This window comes from Plecotus auritus (assembly GCF_963455305.1).
Source record: "Plecotus auritus genome assembly, chromosome: 9".
Classification (NCBI taxonomy): domain Eukaryota; kingdom Metazoa; phylum Chordata; class Mammalia; order Chiroptera; family Vespertilionidae; genus Plecotus; species Plecotus auritus.
In genome coordinates this window covers 9,911,162-9,936,211 of record NC_137783.1, presented here as the reverse complement: position 1 = coordinate 9,936,211, position 25,050 = coordinate 9,911,162, and the positions used below count along the sequence as shown (strand labels likewise).

Sequence of the window (25,050 nt, the reverse complement as noted above, 5' to 3'; positions counted from 1 at the left end):
TGAGATTTCCAATTCTGATCCCTAAACCAGTACTCTCAGAATTCTGTTAGGAGTACCAGGGATTCTCAAGGTCAAGACGCTCTCTTCTTTAACCAGATTGGTGTGTTTTTCTCCCATATTCACGACTAGGATCTGAGTGGGAGATGAAAAGGAGCCAGACTATTTGCCTTTCCTCTCTTCATAACTGATTATGAGGTTATTAAACAGCATCCCCACGGCTAATGCTGCTAGGCCTGGGGGTGAGCATCAAAGCAACAGCCTTGGTACCAACCCAAAAGCATCAGAATTGAGAGCCTGAGAAGCTCATCGAATTAGCTGTGGAGGATGGCTTTGTCTGGCCCACAAACAGGCCTCAGCACTCAGGGCTGAACTCAGCAACTGAGTCCCATGGGCCGACGGGGCCTGCTTGGAGCAGCGTGAGCGATACGGGTGCCTGTTACACAGTAAGAGTGCCACATATTGAGACTATACATTTATGGAGCAGAACATATGCTTTAAAAAGGACGCTGAAAACTTCAATATCTGCTTAAAGACAGTATCTACTGCCTTGCAAACGAATCTCTCAAACAGCCTCTCTTCCATTTCCCTGAACAACAAATAGAAAGAGTAACATGCCTGTATTTCTTCGGGATGCAATGGAGAATCTTAGATGCGAAATAAAAATTATTAGCATAAAACATTAATACCATTTTGTCATCTGCTCTAATTTTCAGGTTTAAAGTCCTATCAAAGGAACTCTGTGTGTGTGAGTGTCTGTGTGTTCACCCACATGTTTTCAGAACTAAAAGAAGAGGCTAATGTATGGAATAAACATTATCTTAATAAGTACACTCACAACTTCAAAATTCCTTTTTTCTTCAATATATTTGTTATTGATTTCAGAGAGGAAGGGAGAAGGAGAGAGAGATAGAAGCATCAGTGATGAGAGAGAATCATTGATCAACTGCCTCCTGCACGCCCCACCTTGGGGATCAAGCCCACAACCCGGGCATGTGCCCTGACTGGGAATCGAACCATGACCTCCTGGTTCATAGGTCGACGCTCAACCACGGAGCCACGCCGGGTCAGCTAACAATTTCGAAAGCGCAGCTGGAGGGCAAGCCCAGAGCATCACTGCTTTTCGGGCGCGTCCCCTGTACTGTCCGTCTGTTTTGTCCATTGTGGCTTCTCAGCATCATTTCTGATGATGCAAACATCACAGGGCTTGTCCTGAGATTAAAAGCGGGATTCTCTTTTGACTACAGATGCCACCAGTACAGCAAGAGGAAGGTGGGAAGCGATGAAAACAGAGCCAAGCTCCCCCCAGTCGTGGGACGCTCTCAGCAAAGGCCCTGGTCTAACGCAGCCTCACAGACAGTGATCTCCAGCCTGCGCGGGTGAAAAGTTCCAGCCGAACCTCCAGTGGGCAGGGCCTTCTTGCCACAGGGCCAGTGACCACTCATGCAGCACATGGCTGGACCAATGCTTCTCTGTGGCCTTGAGCAGCTCTCCTTTCTGCTTACAACGTGTCATCCAGACGTGCCTTGCAAGCATTGTTTGAGACCTGAGCTACCCCTCAAAAGGGCAGGAAGACAGAACTAACGTGTCCTAAGCTCAGAGCCTGAGCCCTGAGCACTTCTGATCCGTTTCTGGACAGGGTTTGGAGCATTTGGGATCAGACTTCCACCAATAGGCTGTGCTCAAGTGGTCCTCTACTGAGTTTATGGCCGGGTGGCAAAGGGGCATAAAGAAAAGGAAGAGTGGGAGAACGAGCAGACACGGGAGGAAGGAAGGCCGATGCCCCTGATGAAGGCTGCTACCTGCAGTCACCTGGGGCATTCAGTGATGCCCATGCCATAACCCTCCACCCTGCAAGCCTGGTGGACACTAGCCTGACAGTTCACAGCGAGTTCAGAAAATTGGCAGCCACTGCTTTCAAGACTTGAGATAGTCCTTTGCAAACCCTTCTTGAAGCTGGACCAAGACCCCAAAACAGACTCAAACAAACCCTTGTACAAGCATGTTCCCTGAAGCACGATTCACAACAGCCAAATGGGAGACATGAACTAAGTGTCCATTAACAGATGAATGGGTAAAGAAATTGTGGCCTATCCACACAATGGAATATTACTGAGCCGTAAAAAGGAATGGAGTACTGATAAACGCCTCAGCCTGGATGAACCCTGAAAACATTATGATAAGGAGAAGATGCCTGAAACAAAAGGCCACATATGCACAATTCTATTCACGACATATCCAGAATAGGTAACACAGAGACAGAAAGCAGGTTGGTAGTTGCCCAGGCTGGGAGAAGGAGGGGGGGCGGTAAATGCTTAGTGGGTATGGGCCTTCTTTTGGGGGGATGAAAATGTCTTAGAACTAGACAGAGATGGTGGTTGTATAACATTGTGAATGTACTAAAGTGTTCACTTTAAAGTGGTTAACTTTGTTATGTGAACTTTACCTCCATTAAAACAAATTGAGGAGGGAGATGGAGGAAGGTAAAGGGGAAATAAGTGGTGATAGATGGAGACTTGATTTGGGTGGAGAACACACGATATGGTATACAGATGATGTGTTGTGGAACTGTGCACCTGAAATCTGTATATTGTTAACCAGTGTCACCCTAATACAGCCTTGGGCAAACTATGGCCCGCGGGCCGGATCGGGCTGTTCTATCCGGTTCTCTTGCTCTCCCCTCCGCTCCTTTACTTTGAATTTATATTAGTTCACACAAACACTCCATCCATGCTTTTGTTCCAGCCCTCCAGTCCAGTTTAAGAACCCATTGTGGCCCTCGAGTCAAAAAGTTTGCCCACCCCTGCCCTAATAAATTCAATAAAAAGGGAAAAAATAATAACTGTAAGAAGGTTTGTCTTGCACTGAATTCCCTAATTTACTTGTAAACTTTAACCGGGTGAAGAGTTTCACAATTAATCTTTAACTGGCTGTGGTCACCCAGTGGGCATGGGTTCTTGCCAGAGAGGAAATCATGCTTGAATCCTACGTCCGTTTTTCAGATTCAGCAGTCATTAGCAAACATCAGCTCGTTCGCTCTATTCCAAAGACAGGAAGAAGAAAAGAAGGTAGAATGTCAGTTTCGGTACTTTTACCATGTGACCAGCCACTTAATACATATTCGGCTGAAGGTCATAGCAAGAGCAAACAGCCATGGAAATCCAGTCTGTAATGAATGAGTCTTTTATTTTATTTATAACATTGCTATTTTTTAAGTACATTGTTTTGGTTTTAAATAGGTCATACATACACACGGTTAAAATTTTTTTTTGTACAGTAAAAAGTAATTTCCTTTTCTTCCTATCTCCTAGCTACTCCCTTCCTCCCTGCTGAAGACAAGAACTAACAGAAATTTCTCAGTATCTTCCTGGGACAACCTATAGGAATATACAACTACTAGAGGGCCTGTGCACGAATTCGTGGCGATCGGGGCTGATCGGGCCTTCTCAACCAGTCCCCGATCAGGGACGATCAGGGCTGGCTGGGCCGGGGGGAGGGACCATCGGAGGTTGGCTGGCTGTGGGAGGTTGGCTGTGGGAGCGCACTGACCACCAGGGGACAGCTCCTGCATTGAGCATCTGCCCCCTGGTGGCCAGTGTACGTCATAGTGACTGGTCAACCAGTTGTTCGGTTGACCAGTCATAACAGTCACTTAGGCTTTTATATATATAGAAATGTATACACAGCAGTCCTTTGAACAGCTACATCTTTACTGCCACTGAAAAATTAAAAATACACTGGGGACCGACCGCTGTTCCAATCATTAACATTCTAGTTTTACTGGCAAGTGTTTAGAAGGTGTGGGTCTCAATTCGTAAGAGGCATATCTGGTGAAACAAAAATAGCAGATAACAAAATGCCGTTAACTCTCCATCCACTGAGAACACTTCTGAGATCATCCGTGCGCTGTGTCACTCTGGGATCTTTATGTCTGACTCACAGTTGTTATAGGTTTCAGTCTGAAATATCTGAATATAAATGTTCCTTTTTGCAACAGACCTTGTCTGTTTGCAGTAAACCTCTGCCTACTATGTAAATCCTAAACCCCACTCTTACCCAGTACAGCAATATCGGAACTACCAGGCCAGGGGCTGGCACCCTAAATGCCCAGAGAGGTGAGGCCTCCCTTTAATCTCACCCTCAGAGGTGGGGAAATACATTCCCTGACGTTGCTACTTAAAAAAAAAACTGTGATTCTGTCACCAATAAATTTATCTGAAGTAATAACCACTTTCCCTTTTATGATACAGTAGAAAAAGCTTATAAAAAAGATGAGACTCTGGCCAGTGTGGCCCAGAGGTTGAACAATGACCCATGAACCAAGAGGTCACTGGTTCAATTCCCAGTCAGGACACATGCCTGGGTTGTGGGCTTGATCCCCAGCAGGAGGCGTGCAGGAGGCAGCCAATTGATGATGTTTCTCTCTCATCAATGTTTCTATGTCTCTATCCCTCTCCCTCTCTAAAAAAACAATAAAAACATGTTTTTTAAAAAACATGCACATGACTCTATCTAAAATAACTTAAATTCAGACCAAGTGGAGCATTTGTCCTGATACTTGTAGGAGTTCCAATGGCAGTCAGAATAATGACAGTGCTGTACAGAACGGGGAGAGAGAGGAAGATGGGTTTGGATATATTCGTGCGTGGGTGTTCCCCACGCCAATCCACCCAACCCACATGCCATCAGATACCAGTCTGACACGCTTTGAAGTGGAAAGGGTGATTGTAGACAGCAGCCCACTCGCGCTCAGGTGCCCGAAATAGACAGGAGCAGTGTAGGAAATGACAATCCAAGCCCTATCCCCCACGCCCTAGGTTGTCACACACAGACTCCCCCGCACCCATCTCCTTAACCCCCGGGAATCCAGTCCTGCCCTTATAGGCGAATTCATGGAGAAAGGCGTTGAATAAGCTTTAGAGAAGAGTGTGTAACCTTCTGGTAGAATATAATGTCTCCAGGGCATACATTTTATTTCTAAAGTATGGATCAGCTAGACATAGGCAATTGATTTTGTTATTGATAGTAAAAGCAATCTAATTAATGCTCGTCACAACCCTTTGAGATAACTTACTATCATCTCCGTGTTATAAAATGGTTATTGCTTATTGCATTCAAATTGCATTAGACTAGATGCAGCAAGTTTTAATTAATACAGGGGCAATAATCCATAATTGAAGTTGTTTCTATGAATAACTTCCTGATGGTTTCCATTCGTCCAGTCTTGCTATAGCAGGAGGCAGGGGTGCAGGTAAAGAGTGCACAGCCCTGCAGGAAGGACACGTGGGTCATTTGCAGACAAGTCAGGTCACCGCTCGGAGGCTCCGCAACCCCCAGCTTTGAAAATCAGAGAGCGCTACCTACATGGTCAAATCAATACCAGGGATGGTAATGGCCTCTGGCGCCAGACGGCTGGGGTTGGTGTCCCAGCCCCACCACTTAATGTCCATGTGATCTTGTGCACATCATTTAACCTCTGTGACCCTTTGTCTTTTCATCTGTGAAAGGGGGAGAGTTTTCACAGGGTGGTGATGAGGATTAAATGAAGATTTGTAGACCAGTTACACAGTGCCTGATACATAGTGAGTGCTATGTGGATGTTTGATAAGGAAAATAAAGCAGATAGAAAGGTTAGAAGAGCAGGAGAAGCTCCAGCGGAGACGATTTTGGATAAACGACGGCTTCTGTCAGCCACGCTTCGCTTCCTCTCTCCCTCTCACGCTGTCTTCACCTGCTACTCGGTGACTACAGGAAAACAGCCACGGTATGTGAAATAAAATTGCGGTTCAGAAGAGCAAACTCATTTTTCAAAGAACATTTCAGAGGAAAAAGAGGACCTTGGCTCTCTGATACATTTCATCGATTCTGTGAACATTATCAAGAGAGAGTTTGTTTTCTTTTATGTAGGAAGCTTTGCCAATTTAAAAATTAAAAGGAAAAAAAAAAAAAAGACTCAAAGGGACCTCAGGATGGTTTTAAAGTACAAGGCAATTCTTCAAAAATCCTATATAATAAAAGGCTAATATGCAAATTATTCCCTCAGGAGTTCAACTGCTCATTATGACGTGTGCTGACCACTAGGGGGCGGCACAGAACGAAGGCAGCCAGGGGAAGGAAGGCCCCAATCGGCCCTGATCACAGGCCAGGCCTACGGACCCTACCCGTGCATGAATTTCATGCACTGGGCCTCTAGTTACAAATAACAACCAGTGTTTTCTAATCACGCCCCAGTAAATTTCAGAAACTTGCTGAAAACTCCCTTGCGCTAATATCCACGCGCCTGCCTCATCTGCATATTGTGCATGTGTGTAACCATATATAAGAGCTCTCTTTTTGGCAGACACCCACACCCACATGCCTCATAAATGCTACTTGAGTACTTACCTAAATAGACAAGGACTTGTTGAAAAATAACAATGAACTGATCAAAGCAGTTTCATAGAATTGAGATTTCATCCATGTGCAAGCAAGGGGAAAAATAGTATTTGTTCTAACAATTTGCACATAAGCAACAATTATTATATCTGCCATTAGAGATGTGATGAATTTGAGGATACATTCTTACACTTAAAATTTTTATTCCTTTTAAAAATATATATATATTGATTTCAGAGAGGAAGGGAGAGGGAGAGAGAGATAGAAACATCAATGATGAGAGTGAATCATTGATCGGCTGCCTACTGCATGCCTCACACTGGGAATCGAGCCTGCAATCCGGGCATGTGCCCTGACCAGGAATCCAATCGTGAGCATCAACCACTGAGCCACACCAGTTGGGCTTTATTTCTATTTTCATGTACATAACATGTATGCCATATAAAAATAGAAAAGAGCGATAACGCAAAAAAAAAACAAAACTTTAATAAACAATGGAATAAGCATTTTGGTAGAACTGTGACTAGGACACAGGATCCCGAATTGCATGGGTGAAGGGGACTGGAAGCCTTTAAAAATATCCCACTTTTGTTTCTCAATCCAAACCATGAGGAATGTCAGATGAAACAAAAGAGAGAGCTCCAGACCAGGAACCCAAAGGCCTGCCTCTAATCCGACCTTTTAGTGGGTAGTGTGACTATGCCTGCGGGCCTCCATTTCCCCACCTGTCAAGAACGATATTTGGACTAAAGGACTCCACAGAATGTGAGGACACAGCCATTCCTCTTATAGGCCCAGGGACATGACGCTCTTTCTCAGCTGTCAACCTATCCTGGGACTCCCAAACTCCTTTAAAAACACACCTTTATTGTTGAAAGTATTACATATATCCCCCTGAGTCCCCCAATCTTGCTATAGCAGGGAGGCAGCTGTGGCAGCCCTTCTACAAATTCCCCCACATAACTGGTTCCCACTTTTTGTAGCTCCCCTCCCACCCCCACCCCAGGCCTTCACCACCCTATTGTCTGGTGTCCACGAGTTATATGCATACAAGTTCTTTGAAATCCTTTTTCTTAAAGAGTCTGAAGAATCCTTCCAACGTTGTTGGTAATGTTCTTTCAGAGCAAGCCCTCCCACACCGAGGGTGACTCTTCCCACCCCAGGTCACCTTCCCGGTGACCTGCTTGGGATAGAGCAGGTAAGGAGAGCGAAGGACTCAAAATCCTACTAGGGGTCTAGGCCTGCGCTGCTCTGTAGCCATTGCTCCACCCAGGCTGCTAGTGTTCCTCCGCAGGGCATAGACATCCTCCTGCGAAGGACCCCGTCTTCTTGAATAAGATGCACTAACACTTATTTTCTTCTTCCCTCCCAATGGTCAAAACCCAATTTCTATGCAAATGCCTTGGTCAGAACATTCTTCTTTTTAATCGGCATCAGAATTCTTCTCCGTGGACAGGAAGATTTGGAATCTCTGTTACGAACGGCATAGCATTCCTCCCGAGGAGAAGTAGCTGATCTCATTCTTCTGTGCTGAGACCAGCAAGGCATAAAGGCATTTTTTCCCAGGTCTCCCAAGGACTGGCGAAATCCACCGAAACCAAGGCTGACCTCTGACCCACGTCCTCATGCCCCAGGAGAGAGATGGTGGTAGAGCTTCCTTGTCTAGAGCCCAGAGTTCAGAATACATCTCAAAGGTTCACTCGCCTACTCACTGTTATTTACCGGAAGGAATCGTGCAATTGGCCACTGTTTTTATTTGGGGGGAGGGTGGTTCTTTGGATTCTCACAGGTCAGACAAGCCCTTGTCCTAAAGAATTACAGATTCCACCACCTAACTTGTTCCCACCTTTTTCAGCTCTCTCCTTGGTGTCACCTTTTAAGAGAGCTCTCCCCCGATGGACCCATAGCAGTGCAGCCCGTTAGCCTGTCTCTTCCTGCTTTCAATTTCTTCACATGTTAGGTATTTTTGTGTGCCATATGCATTTATTGTCTACCTGCTGCCACCAGAACAGAACAGACTTGGTTCTGTTCACACCTATGTCACCAGTGGGCACGATACACATCACAGGTACCCAGCAAATTATCTGTCATCCAATGGCTAAATGTCAGAACCCCTCCAGGTGAATAAAGAATATTTAAGGGTCAGTATAAAGCATCTCATTTGCTCTAGGCCAGCCGTGGGCAAACTACGGCCCGTGGGCCGGATCCGGCTGTTCTATCCGGTTCTCTTGCTCTCCCCTCCGCTCCTTTACTTTGAATTTATATTAGTTCACACAAACACTCCATCCATGCTTTTGTTCCAGCCCTCCGGTCCAGTTTAAGAACCCATTGTGGCCCTTGAGTCAAAAAGTTTGCCCACCCCTGCTCTAGGCACAAGAGATAATTGTTTAATACACAGAGACATCAATTATATCGCCACCAAATGCTCTCCCACCTCAACCTCTGCGACTCGAGATGGCATTGCCAATGTAAAGTTTTATAACTTCCTGTCCCTCATTTACTGTCAAAAGGCACAATTTAATGCCCAATTCTATTTATGTCTTTTTGCAATAAAGGAGATGCTCTTTATTGCATGGGTTGTAATCAAAGCTTCATGTTCTACAACTGAAAATGCCTTAACAGTGTTACTCTCGGCCCCAGCTAAGTTTCACTAAAAGAAAGGCACCCGCCTAAGCTACCTTTGAACCACGCGGAACCCATGCCAACAGGGGCTGGGACACTTACTGCCGGAGCAGGAGGCTTCTTTAGGGCTGGACGACATCGGCTGGGCACAGAGCTGACAGAGGCAGTCTCTCCCGTTGAATGTGACGCGGTCTCCGGGTGGAAACGGGCGCCTGGAGACAGAAAGACATTGCTCTGCAGGTTATCCCAGCGATTTCACTCCTGTTCCTTACTCCTTCTGCCTGCTGCCCTCCGGTGCCAATTCCCTTCTTGGAGGTGCACCAGCCCAAATGTCTGAAATGCCATCTTAACCAAGCCGGCCAGCTGGACACGGTCCAGACAAACTAACGTGCCTCAGTTTGAGAAGGGAGAATGCGCTGCATCTACGGCATCCAGACAGTAAAGGGAATGAATGAGTCACCTCTGCTCACTAGCGGGGGGATGTTCCGACAAGTTGCTCAGCAGGGCGCACACAGTAAAATTTTCCAAATGGAAAACCCTTCCTGAAGAAACATTTCAAATGCCATAAATTCCTATTCAGGCTTAAGGCCCCTCCCCAAGAGAGTTGGTCACAGGTCAGGCGTTAACTCTTTCAGCTCCCAAGACCTCTGTGATAAATGCTGCTGAACTAGACTTTGTCCTGGACATCTGAATGGGTGACGTGAATGGATCATTGTGCTGGGTGGGACCCAGTCTCTGGTGGAGAAATATGACAATGCCATAAATATCTGTTTAGAAATTACTATTAGTTTCTTTTCAGAAAGAGAATATCCTCTCCCGTGAGGCATTCATCAATAACAGCACATTTTGCAAAAATACTGCCTTCTGCATATGTGGTATCAGTTTCTTCTCCAGGCAGATAGCATTTTGACAGAATCATTCATGAATAGCCACAGGACAGCTTCCATGCCTACTTACTTGCACTAGGCCAAGGTGCCAATCATCTTCATCAACATGGGTTTTCAAATGTGTGATTGTCTCGATTGGAAACGGGAAGCTCACAAGCAAAACAGCCCCACACACCTGAGTCAGAGCGCTTACTTAAGGACAAAGTCAAGCTTCTGGACATGAGTTTTGCTTTCACAACTGCCATCCCCCCTGACGTCGCCCTTGGGCTGCCTCACAGTGGGAGTGAACTGTAATACACACACAGGGAGTACATTCGGACTTAAGACCACGCCACCCGTGGCTTGGTGCCAGTCACCAAGGAGAGTGTTAAATGCTCTACCCCCAAGTTCTAGAAATGCTGAGTTGTGGTCTCCTCTCCTCTCGGGGTGCAGTGTCCTTTCCATTGTTCAGAGACGGCCCAGAGAGGTTTGGCGACTGGCCTGGCTGGATCAGCTGGGGAGGCCAGGTGACAGGCAGGTGCAAGTGATGCTCACCAACTCAGAACCTCCTTATTATAAGAGTCAGACCCAACTTAAGTTCTCTAACGTGAGCACTCACAGCAAAACAATAAAAGCACATTTTCCCCACCCACACTTCAGTTTCCTTCTGACTGATCATTTTAATCAAGTGAAGTTAAGATTTACGTTGTCGATGATAGATGACCAGGAGCAGGGATTGGCAAACTTTTCTCCTAAAATACCAGCTCATCGATATTTTTCTGTACTTGGTGGATCATATGATTTTTGTCACAACGACTCAACTCTGTCACTGTAGCTTGAAAGCAGCCATACATGATTCATCAACAAATGGGCGTGGCTGTGTCCCAATAAAACTTTATTTACAAACACAGGTATTAGGTCTAATTTGGAGCATAGTTTGCCCACTATTGCTCTAGAGTAAATGAGACTACTTTAAACACACACACACATACACACGTGCACACGCACACGCAAGAACTTCTACTTCCAAAGAAGTTCTATTTTTCTAATCAGTTATGTCATTTCCTCCCAATGTTTCATTGCTCAAAATCTTTTGAGACCTAGAACTACTTTCAGACTTGGTATCAAGCCACTCAATATGAGTCATATTATTTAGTAGAAGACACTATAAATTACTTTATGACAAAGACAGCTAATATAGTAGAAAGATAAAGGAATCTAAGGACACATCAGAAAAAAGAACATTTTAAGACTAAGCACAATTCAAGACTTCAGGGGGCCATCCCAAGCATTAGCAGCAGAGCCCAGCCCTTTGCCGGGAAGCCCCCACTTACTTGCAGATGGTACACGCGAAGCAGTTGGGATGGTAGGTCTTGCCCAGGGCAGTCACCACCTCTCCTTCCACGAACTCCCCACAGCCATGGCAGCGTGTCCCATACATCCTCTGGTAGTCCAGGGTGCAGAGATACTCCCCGTTCTTTATGAAGAAGCCACCTTGGGCCAGGTCACAGCCACACACTGTGGAAAGACAAGTTCACATCCGGTCATTCTGTCTGTCCAGCTGCTGGGGCAGTTGCCCTCTGCATGCCGTTCACTTACTCTGTGATCTCAGTGGTTTGGGCTTAGGGGAGGGGACTGGTACAAAGAGCTATTTATTGTTGGGCTCTGATATCTCTCTTGCCTCCCTCCCCTTTAGTTTCCTATCCTTTGGGAGCGATGCAATATCTCATACCAGTACACTCCATTGGCCAGGTCTCAATGACTTTTGTGGTATGTCTAAGATTCAGAGATAATCAAACGGTCTTGGATGGAACGATACTCTTAGTTCATGGTGTCTCAAATATGAACCAAGCTGTCCCTGGCAATGCCACTTAGGAAAGGTACCTACTGCTTGCCCACACAACTGCTTTGTTTGAGCCAAGACTGTAACTGAGCTGAGTAATAAATTCCCACTCTATGAAAAGCAGTAGCTGAAATGTCCAATGTCTATTTTTTCACACTCTGGAAATACTTTCTCATAGCTATGGAAAATTCAGATGGTTAATTTTCTCTTTGTGCAGCAAATAGGAAAAGCCAATTAGTTATGTATCATAGAGCGAGAGATAAAATGAACAGGCAGAAGGGGAAAGAGAAGGGAACTCGCCCAAGAGAAAACGATCGTTCAGGACCTTAACACACACAAAAGAGGATGCTTCGCTGTGTCGATCCTGGTGTCTTCTTTCCGCACTGCAGCTGGGGGTTATGGAGACGGGCAAAGAAGCAGGTCCTGGGATGCCAGGGGCTGGGGCCTGGTGTCCATGTTCAGACAAGACCAGAGAAGGCCACAGTAACTTGTCCAAAACCAAAGCCTCAGGCGGCCCCTGAGAGTGAAGGTGTCCATGGCTGAAGGACTGGGAAGCTACAGCCAAAGCTGGAAACCTTCAATCTTAACCCCCAATTCCCAAGGTTGTGTGATGCCTGTACAATCAAGGGCCTTAGGCCAAGAACCCAGGATACTTCTTGGTTATTCCTGCAAGCAGCTAATAGGCACTTGGTTGGGGTATGAAGGAGGCGAGTTCAATCACTAATTGCTTGCCTACCAGAACTCTTTCAGGGTTCCTCGGACTACGTCCCAGGACTCATGAACACACCTAGATGAACTCGTGCTGACTACAGGGACATTCTGACGGAGCTAACTACTCCCCCACCCTCAGTTAGCAGACTTCACTGACAGCAAATGATTCAAGATAGTCAGGGTGACGTAGAGCCTACAAGCAAGCTGTCCACTGGGGATTCATCGGCCTTTGTTTAGATCAACACTCCACAGCAATTTACAACCAAGTAACCCAAGATGATAGCCTAAGTCCATCACGCCTAAGAATGACCACCCTATAAATATTGCTGTGATCACATTACCTGGAAAACAGCTCACTCACCACCTGCTGCCTCCTCTAACCTGCCAGGGTCCCTACTGTTCTCAGACCTGCTTCATCCTTACCAAATGGGTCCTGTGGGTTGAGGGATCGCAAATATGGACTAACCTCATCCTGACTGCAAATTCCTTCAACAGCAATAAACACAATATTGGGCGGGGTGAGGGGGGGAGAAAGGGGGCGGGGAAGGGGTTATAGACTATCTCAGAGATTTTTCTTCAATATTCTTCTATGTACATATCTTATTTTCCCGCAGGGTGAGAAAGCACTTTATGGGCAAACATCCTCATCTTTACTTCTTTTGATCCTTCAACCACGGTGTCTAAGGTAACACTGGGAGCAATTTTTGAGATAAGTTGAATTGAGTCTCAAACTTGACAGGTTCCCCTAGATTCCAACCTTCAGTAACATCATTTGCTCTTCCAAACTTTCTTACTTCTCAAAGTCATGGGAAGTGAAAAAAAATAATGCATTTGAACTACTATTAATTCCCTTTATTCTCTCCTCCAATCACCCACAATTTTTTTTCTTTTTAGTTTTGGTCGGTTTTATATTAACAGCTTAGCAAATACTTTTAATTTTATAAAAATGCTTTTAAAAATATTTTTGCACCAAGCAAAACTTTCACATCCAAGTGATCAAAAAGTCTCAATTAGTAAGATCAAACTTCAGTAGAGTTTTAGATTTTTAAAACTATTTAGATCTTGAACTTTGGGTGCTCCACTTGTCTTTGCTTTAGTTGAAAATTAACATATGCCCGGGGAAAAGCATAGATCCCTTTCATTAAAAATTATATGTATCTGCCGGTGAAGGAGATTAATTGCTTCCTTCTCACTGACCAATTGTTTCAAGCATGTGCACCACTCAAGGCCCCTCTGAATCTTGCTGCTTTGCCGTCACTAAGGTGCGGCTACAGCAGCCATCTGCCTTGAAGATGTTAAGGTCTTGAATTAACTTACTGAATACTATTAACTAGTGAAGTAGGAATATGTACATCTAAGCAATTTGATGTCGAAGCTGTGATATTTTTACAGGCACATTTTAAATGTTTAAATCTTAAAGAAACAATAATAGGAGCTGCCTGTGTTATAAAAATACCAAGGAACAAAATACAGAGATGTCAATAAGGATGGAAACAGAACAGGATTTCCGTGGCAGGAACAGGGCTGCAGCAGCAACGATCTCATCAACCTTCTAAAAGCCACAGTTAACATGTAATGTTGCAACGAATCCATGCTTAGGAGAGTAGGAAATACTTAAAACCCTGCCCAAAGGCAGGCTGGGCGTAAAAGGCAAAAGACATTTCCTTCATTGATATCAGTAGACTGAACGCCTTTGCTGGGCGGACACTCCCATTTGTGTTTTCACCAATTCATACCACCAAGAGAGGAAGGGACATGGCACCACTGCAATCAATGTGTTCAATTCAGTTTTGAGCAACACAGGAATTTTAATTGGGGGCCAGGAGTCTTAGGCGGGTCTTTTCTTCTCTTTTCTAGAGCAAGTGCCAGGTGGTTAGCCCATCACAGGGCAAAGGGAGTCCTTCTGAAACTGCTCAGGGAAGTGCAGGCTGCAGGGCTGGGACCTGTGTTACACCTGCTGTTTCCAGTGATAAGGGCCAGGTGCTCCAGAAGTGCTCCTTGACCCACCTGCCTGGGCCAGCACGGTCCCGGCCTCCTCCCCGCCCCATGTGCTGGAGCTGGGGGTGGGACAGACGCAGGGCATGGAACTCTGAAACACGCCCTGGTCCTGTGGTTACCAAAGACTTCCCATCCTCTTCCTCCATCCTCTACTCCAACTCAATTTTAAAATAATTTTATTTCATCCGAGATGTTATTCTACCTATTTCCTCAAACGCTTTTTTTCATAGAAAATACTGAGGTGGACTTTCACATTGTGCCTTCCCAAACCACCAAAAATGCCTCTGTGTGTGGGGTCTCCTTGAGTCAATCTTTGGTCTGAAACCCAGGGCAGTCTGTTTGAAAGCATCAGGCACTGACGCTCAAAAGAGCCACACCCTGCAGCCCAGAGCTCAAAATAGCTGAACAGAGACGCGTAAACAATAACGTGAGGGGGCAGCTTCCCACCAGAAATAACTATTTGCTAATGTATCAGCCTGGAAGCTAATACTAACCCTCAAAAAACATATTGAAATGGTTTTCCCATGAATTTCTAAATGCCCATAAAAATCAATGACCATTCCTGGGAAAGAAGATAATGAGAAGCCTAACCAGATGGCAAAAGGGGGGCCCCCCACGCAAGGGCTGTATTTAATTCATAGTCTGAATTTACAACAACAAGTGAAGGGAAGTGGTTGGAAGGGAATCATTTTGGCATCTCTTTTATCAATAAAATCTTTGACTACGTACTAAGCTTGTTTTTAACACTAGTAACACTTCATGTGCAAACAGTATTAATTATAACCAGCTAAAATAACAAAGAGATCACCCAGAATGATATCAATGTCCTTTTTTTTTTTCTTGCCTTCTAAGACTTGGCCCATAACACAAACACAGGTATTAACGTCTTCCATGCTGGCACAGATTACTTCAGTAGCCAGAAGTACCAGCCACAAGGGCGGCCAGCGTGCACAGGGAGAAATAAGAGCGGTCCGTGTTCATAGGGCCTTGCTCACCCCAGGCAAACTTAGCTCAAACTAGGCCACACGTTGGAATTTTGGGTCCAGAGGTATAATTTAAGGTTTTGTTTGTTTGTTTTTGATAATACTCACTTGAGGATATTTTCCCATTGATGTTTAGAGAGAATGGAAGGGAGAGGGAGAGACACAGAGAGCAAAACATCGATGTGGTTGACTCCCACACTTGCCTCAACCAGGGCTGGGCAACCGAGGTATGTGCCCTTGACAGGAATCAAACCCACGACCCTTCAGTCACAGGCCAACGTCTATCCATTGAGCCAAACTGGCTAGGACATCCATTAATCTCTATATTCAACCCTCCACTTTTCATCCATTTTACTCCATAAAATTCCTTGCATTTTATTTTATTTTATTTTATTTTTTAAAATATATTTTTTTTACAGAGAAGAAGGGAGAGAGATCTATCTTCCCTCCAACCCCCTGGCCTTTCCGGTCCCCAGAAAGATCTGTGTCATGCGTCTTTGCCTGTTCTGAACGTCCGGGCTCCCAGGAGGCAGCCTCAGGGAGAGCTCCATGTGTGTCAATAAGCTGACCCGAGAGCAACCGGATGAAGGCACAGATGTAGTGCTCTTTCCATCAGCAACCACGGAAAGCAGAGAGCACAGTGTCTACCAACCCTCCTCGCGGGCTCTTTCCCTCTAGTTCCTCTCCGGCCCAGCCTCCCCGGCACACCTCCGAACAGACCGCTTTACCAGGTGGTTCCCCTGCTCCGCTCTGCCAAACGCTTTGACCTTGCACATGAGGCCCCGCATCTTCCAAATGTTCATGTCACTCTTCCTGAACACTCCACCAGCGCTTAGCTCCAATCAACCTGAGATGCCACCCCCTGCCGGACGGACACCTCCTCTCACCTCCTGCCATGCCAACCGCACCCAGCCTCCCTGGCTGCACTCAAGCTTGACCTCCTGATGAAACTGACAGCTTCCTCCAGTTCCCCAGCTCCGATTCCTCAGGGCTCAGAACTATTGACATTCAACTCATATTTAATATATGTTGTCTTGTACCTTATACTGCCATTGTGATTTTCTCATGGTTTCAATGCAAGTTTATGAAAGGCAGAGACAACTTCTTATGCTATTTTAGATCTTCTACGATACTTTAAACCAGGCTGGTGTCTGCATAGTGAGGGTGGGCCCAGTTACTTTAGCTTAGCATAAGGAAAGGGCATTTGGGCATGACTTTGAGCCAGCAATCCTGTCTTTGCTTCTGAAAGTACTTAGTTGGCATCAAGATAGTCATGCCAAGGTAGTAACTCTGCCTGCCCCCAACTTCTTGAGTCTTACTTAAGACTGAACTTCCGTAGCCACTGGAACAGATGGCAACTCAACAACTCAGGAGACCATTTCGGTTCACAGGTGCTATGTAGGGTCAGACAAGGCTCTACTTGTGTTTAGCAGAAGCAAGAAGGTCCTGATTACAGAGAATAAGATTGCAACTGGTTAAGTGCTGCATGATTGAAGGTGCATGGAAAGAAACTTGAATGGGATCACAGAGTAGCAACGGGAATAATTAAAGAGCTGGGAGAGAGGACTTAAATTGGGATTAGACCGAAGAAAAAGAGGCCAGGGTAATAAAAGGCTTTGAGTATGAGTATATGGTGAGTTATTTTAAGGAAATCAATGATCAGCTCTTTTCCACTGAGGGAGGGCAAAATGGGAAAAATTTATTTTACACGTACGAAGAGATGTAAGTTGGAAAAGCTAACAGACATACCACAGAGGTGACTACAGATGAGAACAGTTTTCTGAAAGAAGCTGTGCCCCATCTGTGGTTAGGAAATATTCATGATAGAATAAGCGGCCTTTCCAGCCAGGATAGCTGATCTTTCCGGATATGGACCAAGTGATCATGTTACTCTTCTGACTAATATCTGTAGATCAAATCACAGGGATTCTATACGCAATGACGAGAACATCGAATTCATTATTTTACCACTTTGAGTTAGTTCTTATACCAGATACATCAGCTAATATAATTTTACTTTAAACAAATATTTAAATACAGGAAACCCTTAATCTCTATATTCAACCCTCCACTTTTCATCCATTTTACTCCATAAAATTCCTTGCATTTTATTTTATTTTTTAAAATATATTTTTTTACAGAGAAGAAGGGAGATAGTTAGAAACATCAATGATGAGAAAGAAACATCGATCAGCTGCCTCCTGAACATCCCTACTGGGGACATGCCCGCATCCAAGGTACATGCCCTTGACCGGAATCGAACCTGGGACCCTTCAGTCCACAGGCTGACGCTCTATCCACTGAGCCAAACCGGTCAGGGCAATTCCTTGCATTTTATAAACACACATATTCTACACGGAATGATCATGACCTGGTAAACGTCTTATACACTTTAAGGTGGCAATGTGGAACGTGCTCTGATAGCTGGGATGTTTTCCCAAACCCCTTCACAGAACTCAGTCTTTATTTATTTATTTATTTTAATTTTTTTATTAAGGTATTATATGTGTACATATCTTACCATTGCCCCTCCACCCCACTCCCATACATGCCCTCACCCCCCAATGTTTTGCATCCGTTGGTTACTCTTATATGCATGCATATAAGTCCTTCAGTTGATCTCTTATTTCCCCCACCTCTCCCTAAACTTCCTGCTGTAATTTGACAGTCTGTTTGATGCTTTACTGCCTCTGTAACTATCTTTTGTTCATCAGTTTATACTGTTTTTCATTATCCCCAAATGAGTGAGATCATGTGGTATTTTTCTTTCATTGACTGGCTTATTTCACTCAGCATAATGTTCTCTAATTCCATCCAGGTGCCTACAAATGGTAATAATTCCTTCTTTTTTATGGCAGCATAGTATTCCATTGTGTAGATGTACCATAGTTTTCTGATCCAGTCATCTGCTGACGGGCACCTAGGCTGTTTCCAAATCTTAGCTATTGTAAATTGTGCTGCTATGAACATAGGGGTGCATATATCCTTTCTGATTGGTGTTTCTAATTTCTTAGGATATATTCCTAGGAGTGGGATTATTGGGTCAAATGGGAGTTCCATTTTCAGTTTTTTGAGGAAACTCCATACTGTTCTCCACAGTGGCTGCACCAGTCTGCATTCCCACCAGCAGTGCACGAGGGTTCCTTTTTCTCCACATCCTCGCCAACACTTGTCGTTTGTTGATTTGTTGATGATAGCCATTCTGACAGGTGTGAGATGGTATCGCATTGTCGTTTTGATTTGCATCTCTCGGATAATTAGTGACTTTGAGCATGTTTTCATGTGTCTCTTGGCCTTCCTTCTGTCTTCTTTTGAAAAGATTCTATTTAGGTCCGTTGCCCATTTTTTTATTGGATCATTTATCTTCCTTTTATTAAGTTGTATAAGGAACTCAGTCTTTAAAGAATAATTCTTGAAAAATATATTGCACTTCACTGACATTAGTAGAAGTTGTAACCTGAATTTTCTAATCGTTTTAGATCAACACTTTGAAAATAATGTTAATGTTCATGGGCTCTCTTGATGGCCTAAACATTATAGAGGCCAAGGGATTTTAACAATCAAAAGGTAGTATTGGCCAACCTTTTAACACATAGTTAATTAGGACTCATGTTGCTTAGTGGCAATAGTCTCTATTAAAACAGAATTCTCTGAGGATTTCTGCTACTCCAATGCTACCTCGATGGAAGAGTGTACATGATCTGATTCTATTTTTACATGATCTGATTTTTCAAAATTTCTATAGACACCCAATGTTCAGAAGTCTTTTTAAAACTATGTGGCTATAAATAACATACAACACTAGTTCTATTTTTGAAAAGGAATGAAGTTACTATAATTAATGTTTAAAATGCCATCTTTCAAATTATGATGGGAACATCACAGTTCAATTCATTTCTGGTAGAAACTTGCTTGCCCAAATGAAGGCCACCGTCAGCTCTAGTCACACCCGTCTTCACCATCCACTGACTTGAACGAGGCTGCCCCTGCCCCTGCCCACAACTAGCATGCTCCGCCTTTCCAGTCCTGGGCAGGTTAGTAAGCTCTCCGGAGCATCTGTGCTTCACCATATCTTGTCTCCTCCTTGGCAACATCCCCAGACCACTGAGTGCTAGGTGGTCTCTGCGGCCTTGACCGCTCACCTCCACCTGTCCTGCTACCAGTCACGGTCCACTAGTAAGCACACTACTTGCCACCAGATCGCAGGTTCTTCAAGGATAGGTGCTGTGTCATGCATGCCTTTAGCCCTCCATACCCTAGCACAGTGAATGAATAGATGATAGATGCTCTATAAACATTTCACACGGCACATGGCAAAGACCATTAAGTATTGATATTCTCAGGTTCTGTGAAAAAATTAAGTGACTTTTAGTATGGAAAGAATGCAAATCTGCTTTTGGAATTATGAAGTCCACATCGCTGATTTTTTTACTAGAAGGAATTAAGTGGTTGTTGTATTTTCCTCTTTTATCTATCAGCTCAAACTTCTCTTTCTGGAAATGGGGGTGAGGGGAGCCTTCCCTGACCACCTGCCCCCCACAAACACACCAAGATCCTCCCGTTGCAAGCTCACATTATTGCTCATGCACCTCCTTTTATTTTCCCTTTATTGCCCCAATCACAGTGGTAAATCATACTTGTATAATTATTTGATTGTCTGATTACTATCCAGGCTGTTATAACAAAATTTGGGTGACTTACAAACAACAGAAATTTATTTCACACAATTTTGGAGGCTGAGAAGTCCAAGGTCAAGGTGCTTGCAGATTCAGTGTCTGGCAAGGGCCTGATTCTTGGCTCACACATGGCTATCTTCTCTCTGGGTCCCATGGCAGAAGAAATAAGGGAACTCTTTTATTAGAGCACTAATCCCCTTCATGAGGGCTCTGCCCTCATGATCTCATTATCTACCAAAGCTCCACCTCCAAATACCATCACATGGGGTATTGAGTTTCAACATATGAATTTGGGAGGGAACAAAATAATTCAGTCTATGGCATATCCCTTTGAACTTATGGGTGCAGAAAACTGTACAGTAGAGAGTTCTATACCCTTTCTTCTTTCAAAATTCATAGGACATATCTAGATACCATGACTTTTCCATCTCTAAGCTACTCTTTAGCTGAACATTTCATACCTAAATTTTATATTTAATGAAGCTGTTCTACAGAAAAGCCTAATTGCTGGGAATTTCATAGGCCACCCCACCACCTGGTTAATTGTGCCTTCTCTCCAACCTTTTATGCCATTATTTGATATAATTATTCAGTTATATTTATCTCTTACTAGAGAGTAAGCTTCTTGAGGGCAGAATTTTTTATCTGTTTTGTCCACTATTATACCCAGTGCCTAGACTGATGTGGTAGGTGCTCAATAAGGTGAATGAATGAATGAACAAGCAAACTCATACAACTTAACAAAGGAAGACAAACAACCCAATCAAGAAATGAGCAGAAGACCTAAATAGACACTTCTCCAAAGAGGACATACAGTTGGCCAAGAGACATATGAAAAAATGCTCAATGTCACTAATCATCAGAGAGATGCAAATTAAAATGACAATGAAGTATCACCTCACACCTGCCAGAATGGCTACCATGAACAAATCAACAAATAACAAATGCTGGTGAGGATGTGGAGAAAAAGGAACCCTAGTAACTGCTGGTGAGAATGTAGACTGATACAGCCATTATGGAAAACAGTGTGGAGTTTCCTCAAAAAACTAAAATGGAACTGCCATGTGACCCAATAATCCCACTTCTAGGAATATATCCTATGAATTTTGAAAGAAGAAAGGGTATAGAACTCTCTACTGTACAGTTTTCTGCACCCATAAGTTCAAAGGGATATGCCATAGACTGAATTATTTTGTTCCCTCCCAAATTCATATGTTGAAACTCAATACCCCATGTGATGGTATTTGGAGGTGGAGCTTTGGTAGATAATGAGATCATGAGGGCAGAGCCCTCATGAAGGGGATTAGTGCTCTAATAAAAGAGTTCCCTTATTTCTTCTGCCATGGGACCCAGAGAGAAGATAGCCATGTGTGAGCCAAGAATCAGGCCCTTGCCAGACACTGAATCTGCAAGCACCTTGACCTTGGACTTCCCAGCCTCCAAAATTGTGTGAAATAAATTTCTGTTGTTTATAAGTCACCTAAATTTTGTTATAACAGCCTGAATAGTAATCAGACAATCAAATAATTATACAAGTATGAGACACCAGTCGGAAAGAATATATGCCCCCCTATGTTCACAGCAGCATTGTTTATAATAGCTAAGATCTGAAAACAGCCAAAGTGCCCATCAGTATATGAATGGATAAAAAAGCTGTGGTGCATTAACTAGTGGCATATTATGCAGCTGTAAAAAAAGAGGGATTTCTCACCCTTTGAGACAGCATGGAAGGACCTGGAGAGTACTATGTTAAGTGAAATAAGTCAGCCAGAGAAAGACAACTATCACATGATCTCACTTATATGTGGAATCTAATGAAAAAAAAAAAAAAACACACAAAAAAACCCACTGACAATCAAAACAGATCCAGAGACATGGAAGCATGCAACAGACTGAGGATCCTCAAAGGGAATGGGGGTGGGGGAAGGGACGAGATCAACCAGATAACTTACATGCGTGTATGAATAACTCAGGAACATAGACAATAGCGGGATGCAGGCCTGGGGATGGGAAGGGATGCGAGGAGGAAGTAAGGGGGTCAATGGGATGGGGAGGAAAGGGATCATCTTAATATTTTCAACAATAAAGATAAATTTTAAAAAAACCATACTTTTCTTTGGAACTTGAATATTAATAAGTGTTTCCAATGGCATAGCTTGTCAACTAGATTTATGAAGTGCTTCCTATGATGTATGCCCTCAAATGGTGACTAGACAGTAACATGATCTTCTGGAAAGTAGTGTAAGTGAAGCTATCGATCATGGACCTCAGAGCTACATGTCTGTCTAGCAGATACAACAGATAAGAGAACTGCACTGAAGGCTGTTTCATACTGACAGCATGAAGCAAAGTATGTGGTACAACTTTCCCACACAAATAACTTGTATTCAGTCCTTAAATATAAACTAGAAGAGAAAAAAGAAAGGACGCATTCCCCGCACCCCCAATGGGGATAAACAAAATTGTCTCCTAAGCCCTAACCGGTTTGGCTCAGTGGATAGAGTGTCAGCCTGCGGACTGAAGGGTCCCGGGTTCAATTCTGGTCAAGGGCATGTACCTTGGTTGCGGGCACATCCCCAGTAGGGAGTGTGCAGGAGGCAGCTGATCGATGTTTCTCTCTCATCGATGTTTCCAACTCTCTATCTCTCTCCCTTCCTCTCTGTAAAAAATCAATAAAATATATTTTAAAAAATTGTCTCCTAACACCTTGACGTACTGAACAGTGACTACCCACACCTGGGACTAACGCTTTGTATGTTCAACTACAAATACAGACTGTACTGATTTCATACCACATCTATCCCTCGAGACATGTCTCAGGAAATTTCTGAGCACAAAGTAAAGCAAAATATAATTCTTGACTCCAAGGTAGCTGAGCTGGATGTACCTGGAAATATTTACTCTCGGACACTCTGTCTCAGAGGCTCCCATTCAGTACCTCTGGGTTCTATGCACACAGACGGTTATGTGCACATGGAATCAGCAGGCTTCAGACCTGGGTCATTTAAATAGCCACCGTCTAGTCTTTTTCTATTACAGACAAGAGCATGGAGCCCCAGAGAGACAGGGGACTTGCCTGAGATCACAGAGCTGCTTCGTGGCGATGGCAGGACGCCAGCCACACAGAGTTGCAGCCAGCCAGCACCCTGAGTGTGACTCTGGTGTTTCCTGACGGCCGCCTTGGGTTGCCTGAAAACTGGGGACTTGTACTTCTCACAGGGGTTCGCAGGAGGACTGGAGACTCTCCTGAGGATGCATTACAGCCTTAGGTAACTGTGTCATGTTCAATGGAAATTAAGCTCATGCCCCCTTCCCTTGGCTTCTTCTCACCCGAGCTATGTGCTCGTGCTCTTTCTTCTGAAAGGGTGATCAGAAAAGCCCTGTCTCTCCTCAAAGACATCAGAAAAGCCCTGTCTCTCCTTTTTTCGTGTATCTGAGGGTCTCTAGGCAGCCTGGAGTCTGCTTGACAGCCCCCCCAGCTATGGGTGGATGGCTTAAGATGGCAATGCTGAGCCTCTGGACCTAAGAGACTTAAAACGAAACACCGTTTCCAGGGATGAGGGTGGGTACCACGTGCAGGGGGCAGAGTAAAGGTACAGAGTGGGATTACAATTGTCCCTCTTCTCTCTCTTTTCCTACGTCCCCACACCAACCTCAGCCACTCCAACATGCCTTCAGCTCAAATGACCTATTTCTCAAATAAGCGCAAAGCAATGTCTCTCTCTCCCCACTCAGCCAGGCCCTGGCCCCAGAATTACAGGTCAGCATATTTGATACCAAGATGTCAACAGTTCTAAGCCCCAAAGGGAGGCTTGTTAATGGAAATCGACCTCAAGTTGGTAGCTTCCTGGATGGGATGTATTTTTCTGCTTGGAGGCCTTCCAAGTATTTTTGCTTAATGCTCACTTCTTAACACACACACACACACACCACACACACACACATACACACACACACACACACACACCACACACTACACACACACACCACTACACACCATACACACACCACACACACACACACACATACACACACACACACCACTACACACCATACACACACACCACCACACAGCAAACATACACACCACCACCATACACACACACACACACACACACACACACACACACACTCTTACACACACCTTATACCCCCACCCCACATGTTCCACAGGAGCCAGTGACTCAGCACCCCAACCTTATCAGTCTTCCAGCCTTCCTGCAAATAATGGATTTTGGGATAAAGTTACTCTGTGGTAGGAACCCTTCATTTTACAGGAAAAGAAATAAAAAGTTCAAAATTCATAACTGCACTTTCACTGCTCCCCTATAATTAGTGCCCCCCTCCAAGAACCAGGAACTTCAGTGAACACCCAAAGGCCTGTGCATCCCTGGTGCTGGGGGGACCCAGTTTGCCTCCTGAGTCTAATCCAATCCCACACTAGGGAAGCTAAGTGACTCCTGGGCTTCTGAGCATGCTCACTCATCATCTGGTGACTTGGTGTGGAGAGGGGAAAGGGCAGACCCCAAGGCAAGCACTGGCTGTGACATGCCACGGAGCCAGGAAGCTGGAGGCCCCGTACCTTTGCAGGTGAAACATTTGATGTGGAAGTGCTTGGTCTGGACCCGGAGCACCTCACCCTTGCACGGTTCCCCACATTTATGGCAGTGAATGGCGGGCTTCTCGGATGGGTGGTGAGGGTCCTGAGGGTGGGCCACTGGAAAAAAAAGAAAAGATCTATGTGAACAGACAGAACTCCTACAACAGGGGTCGCTACAGGCGTGCATCAATATCCCCCTAACGTTGGTATCAAATGAGCCACATATTAATTCATCAGCGTGAGCCGAGCCCCGCCCCCCAGGCCATAACCACGGGGATCCACGCGTGAAATGAGAGAGCTGTGGCTTTCACAGTCCAGCAGGGAACACACGGGGTGTGTGCCACTGGGAACCAGCAGCTCTTTCTTCCTCTCAAGCTTC

At 44.6% G+C, this 25,050-nt stretch overlaps 1 protein-coding gene across 13 annotated transcripts in view; it reads right to left on the bottom strand.

The window, feature by feature from the left end:
* ABLIM1 (actin binding LIM protein 1) overlaps positions 1 to 25,050 on the bottom strand; it is a 251,352-nt gene that overhangs the window by 98,306 nt on the left and 127,996 nt on the right. For all 13 annotated transcript variants that reach the window (XM_080687353.1, XM_080687339.1, XM_080687337.1 and 10 more), the window contains exons 2-4: positions 24,654 to 24,788; positions 11,195 to 11,378; positions 9,097 to 9,206 (exon numbers count right to left, since the gene is read on the bottom strand). In XM_080687353.1, coding sequence (XP_080543479.1) covers positions 9,097 to 9,206; positions 11,195 to 11,378; positions 24,654 to 24,788 — 429 coding nt within the window. The remainder of the gene's footprint in view (positions 1 to 9,096; positions 9,207 to 11,194; positions 11,379 to 24,653; positions 24,789 to 25,050) is intronic.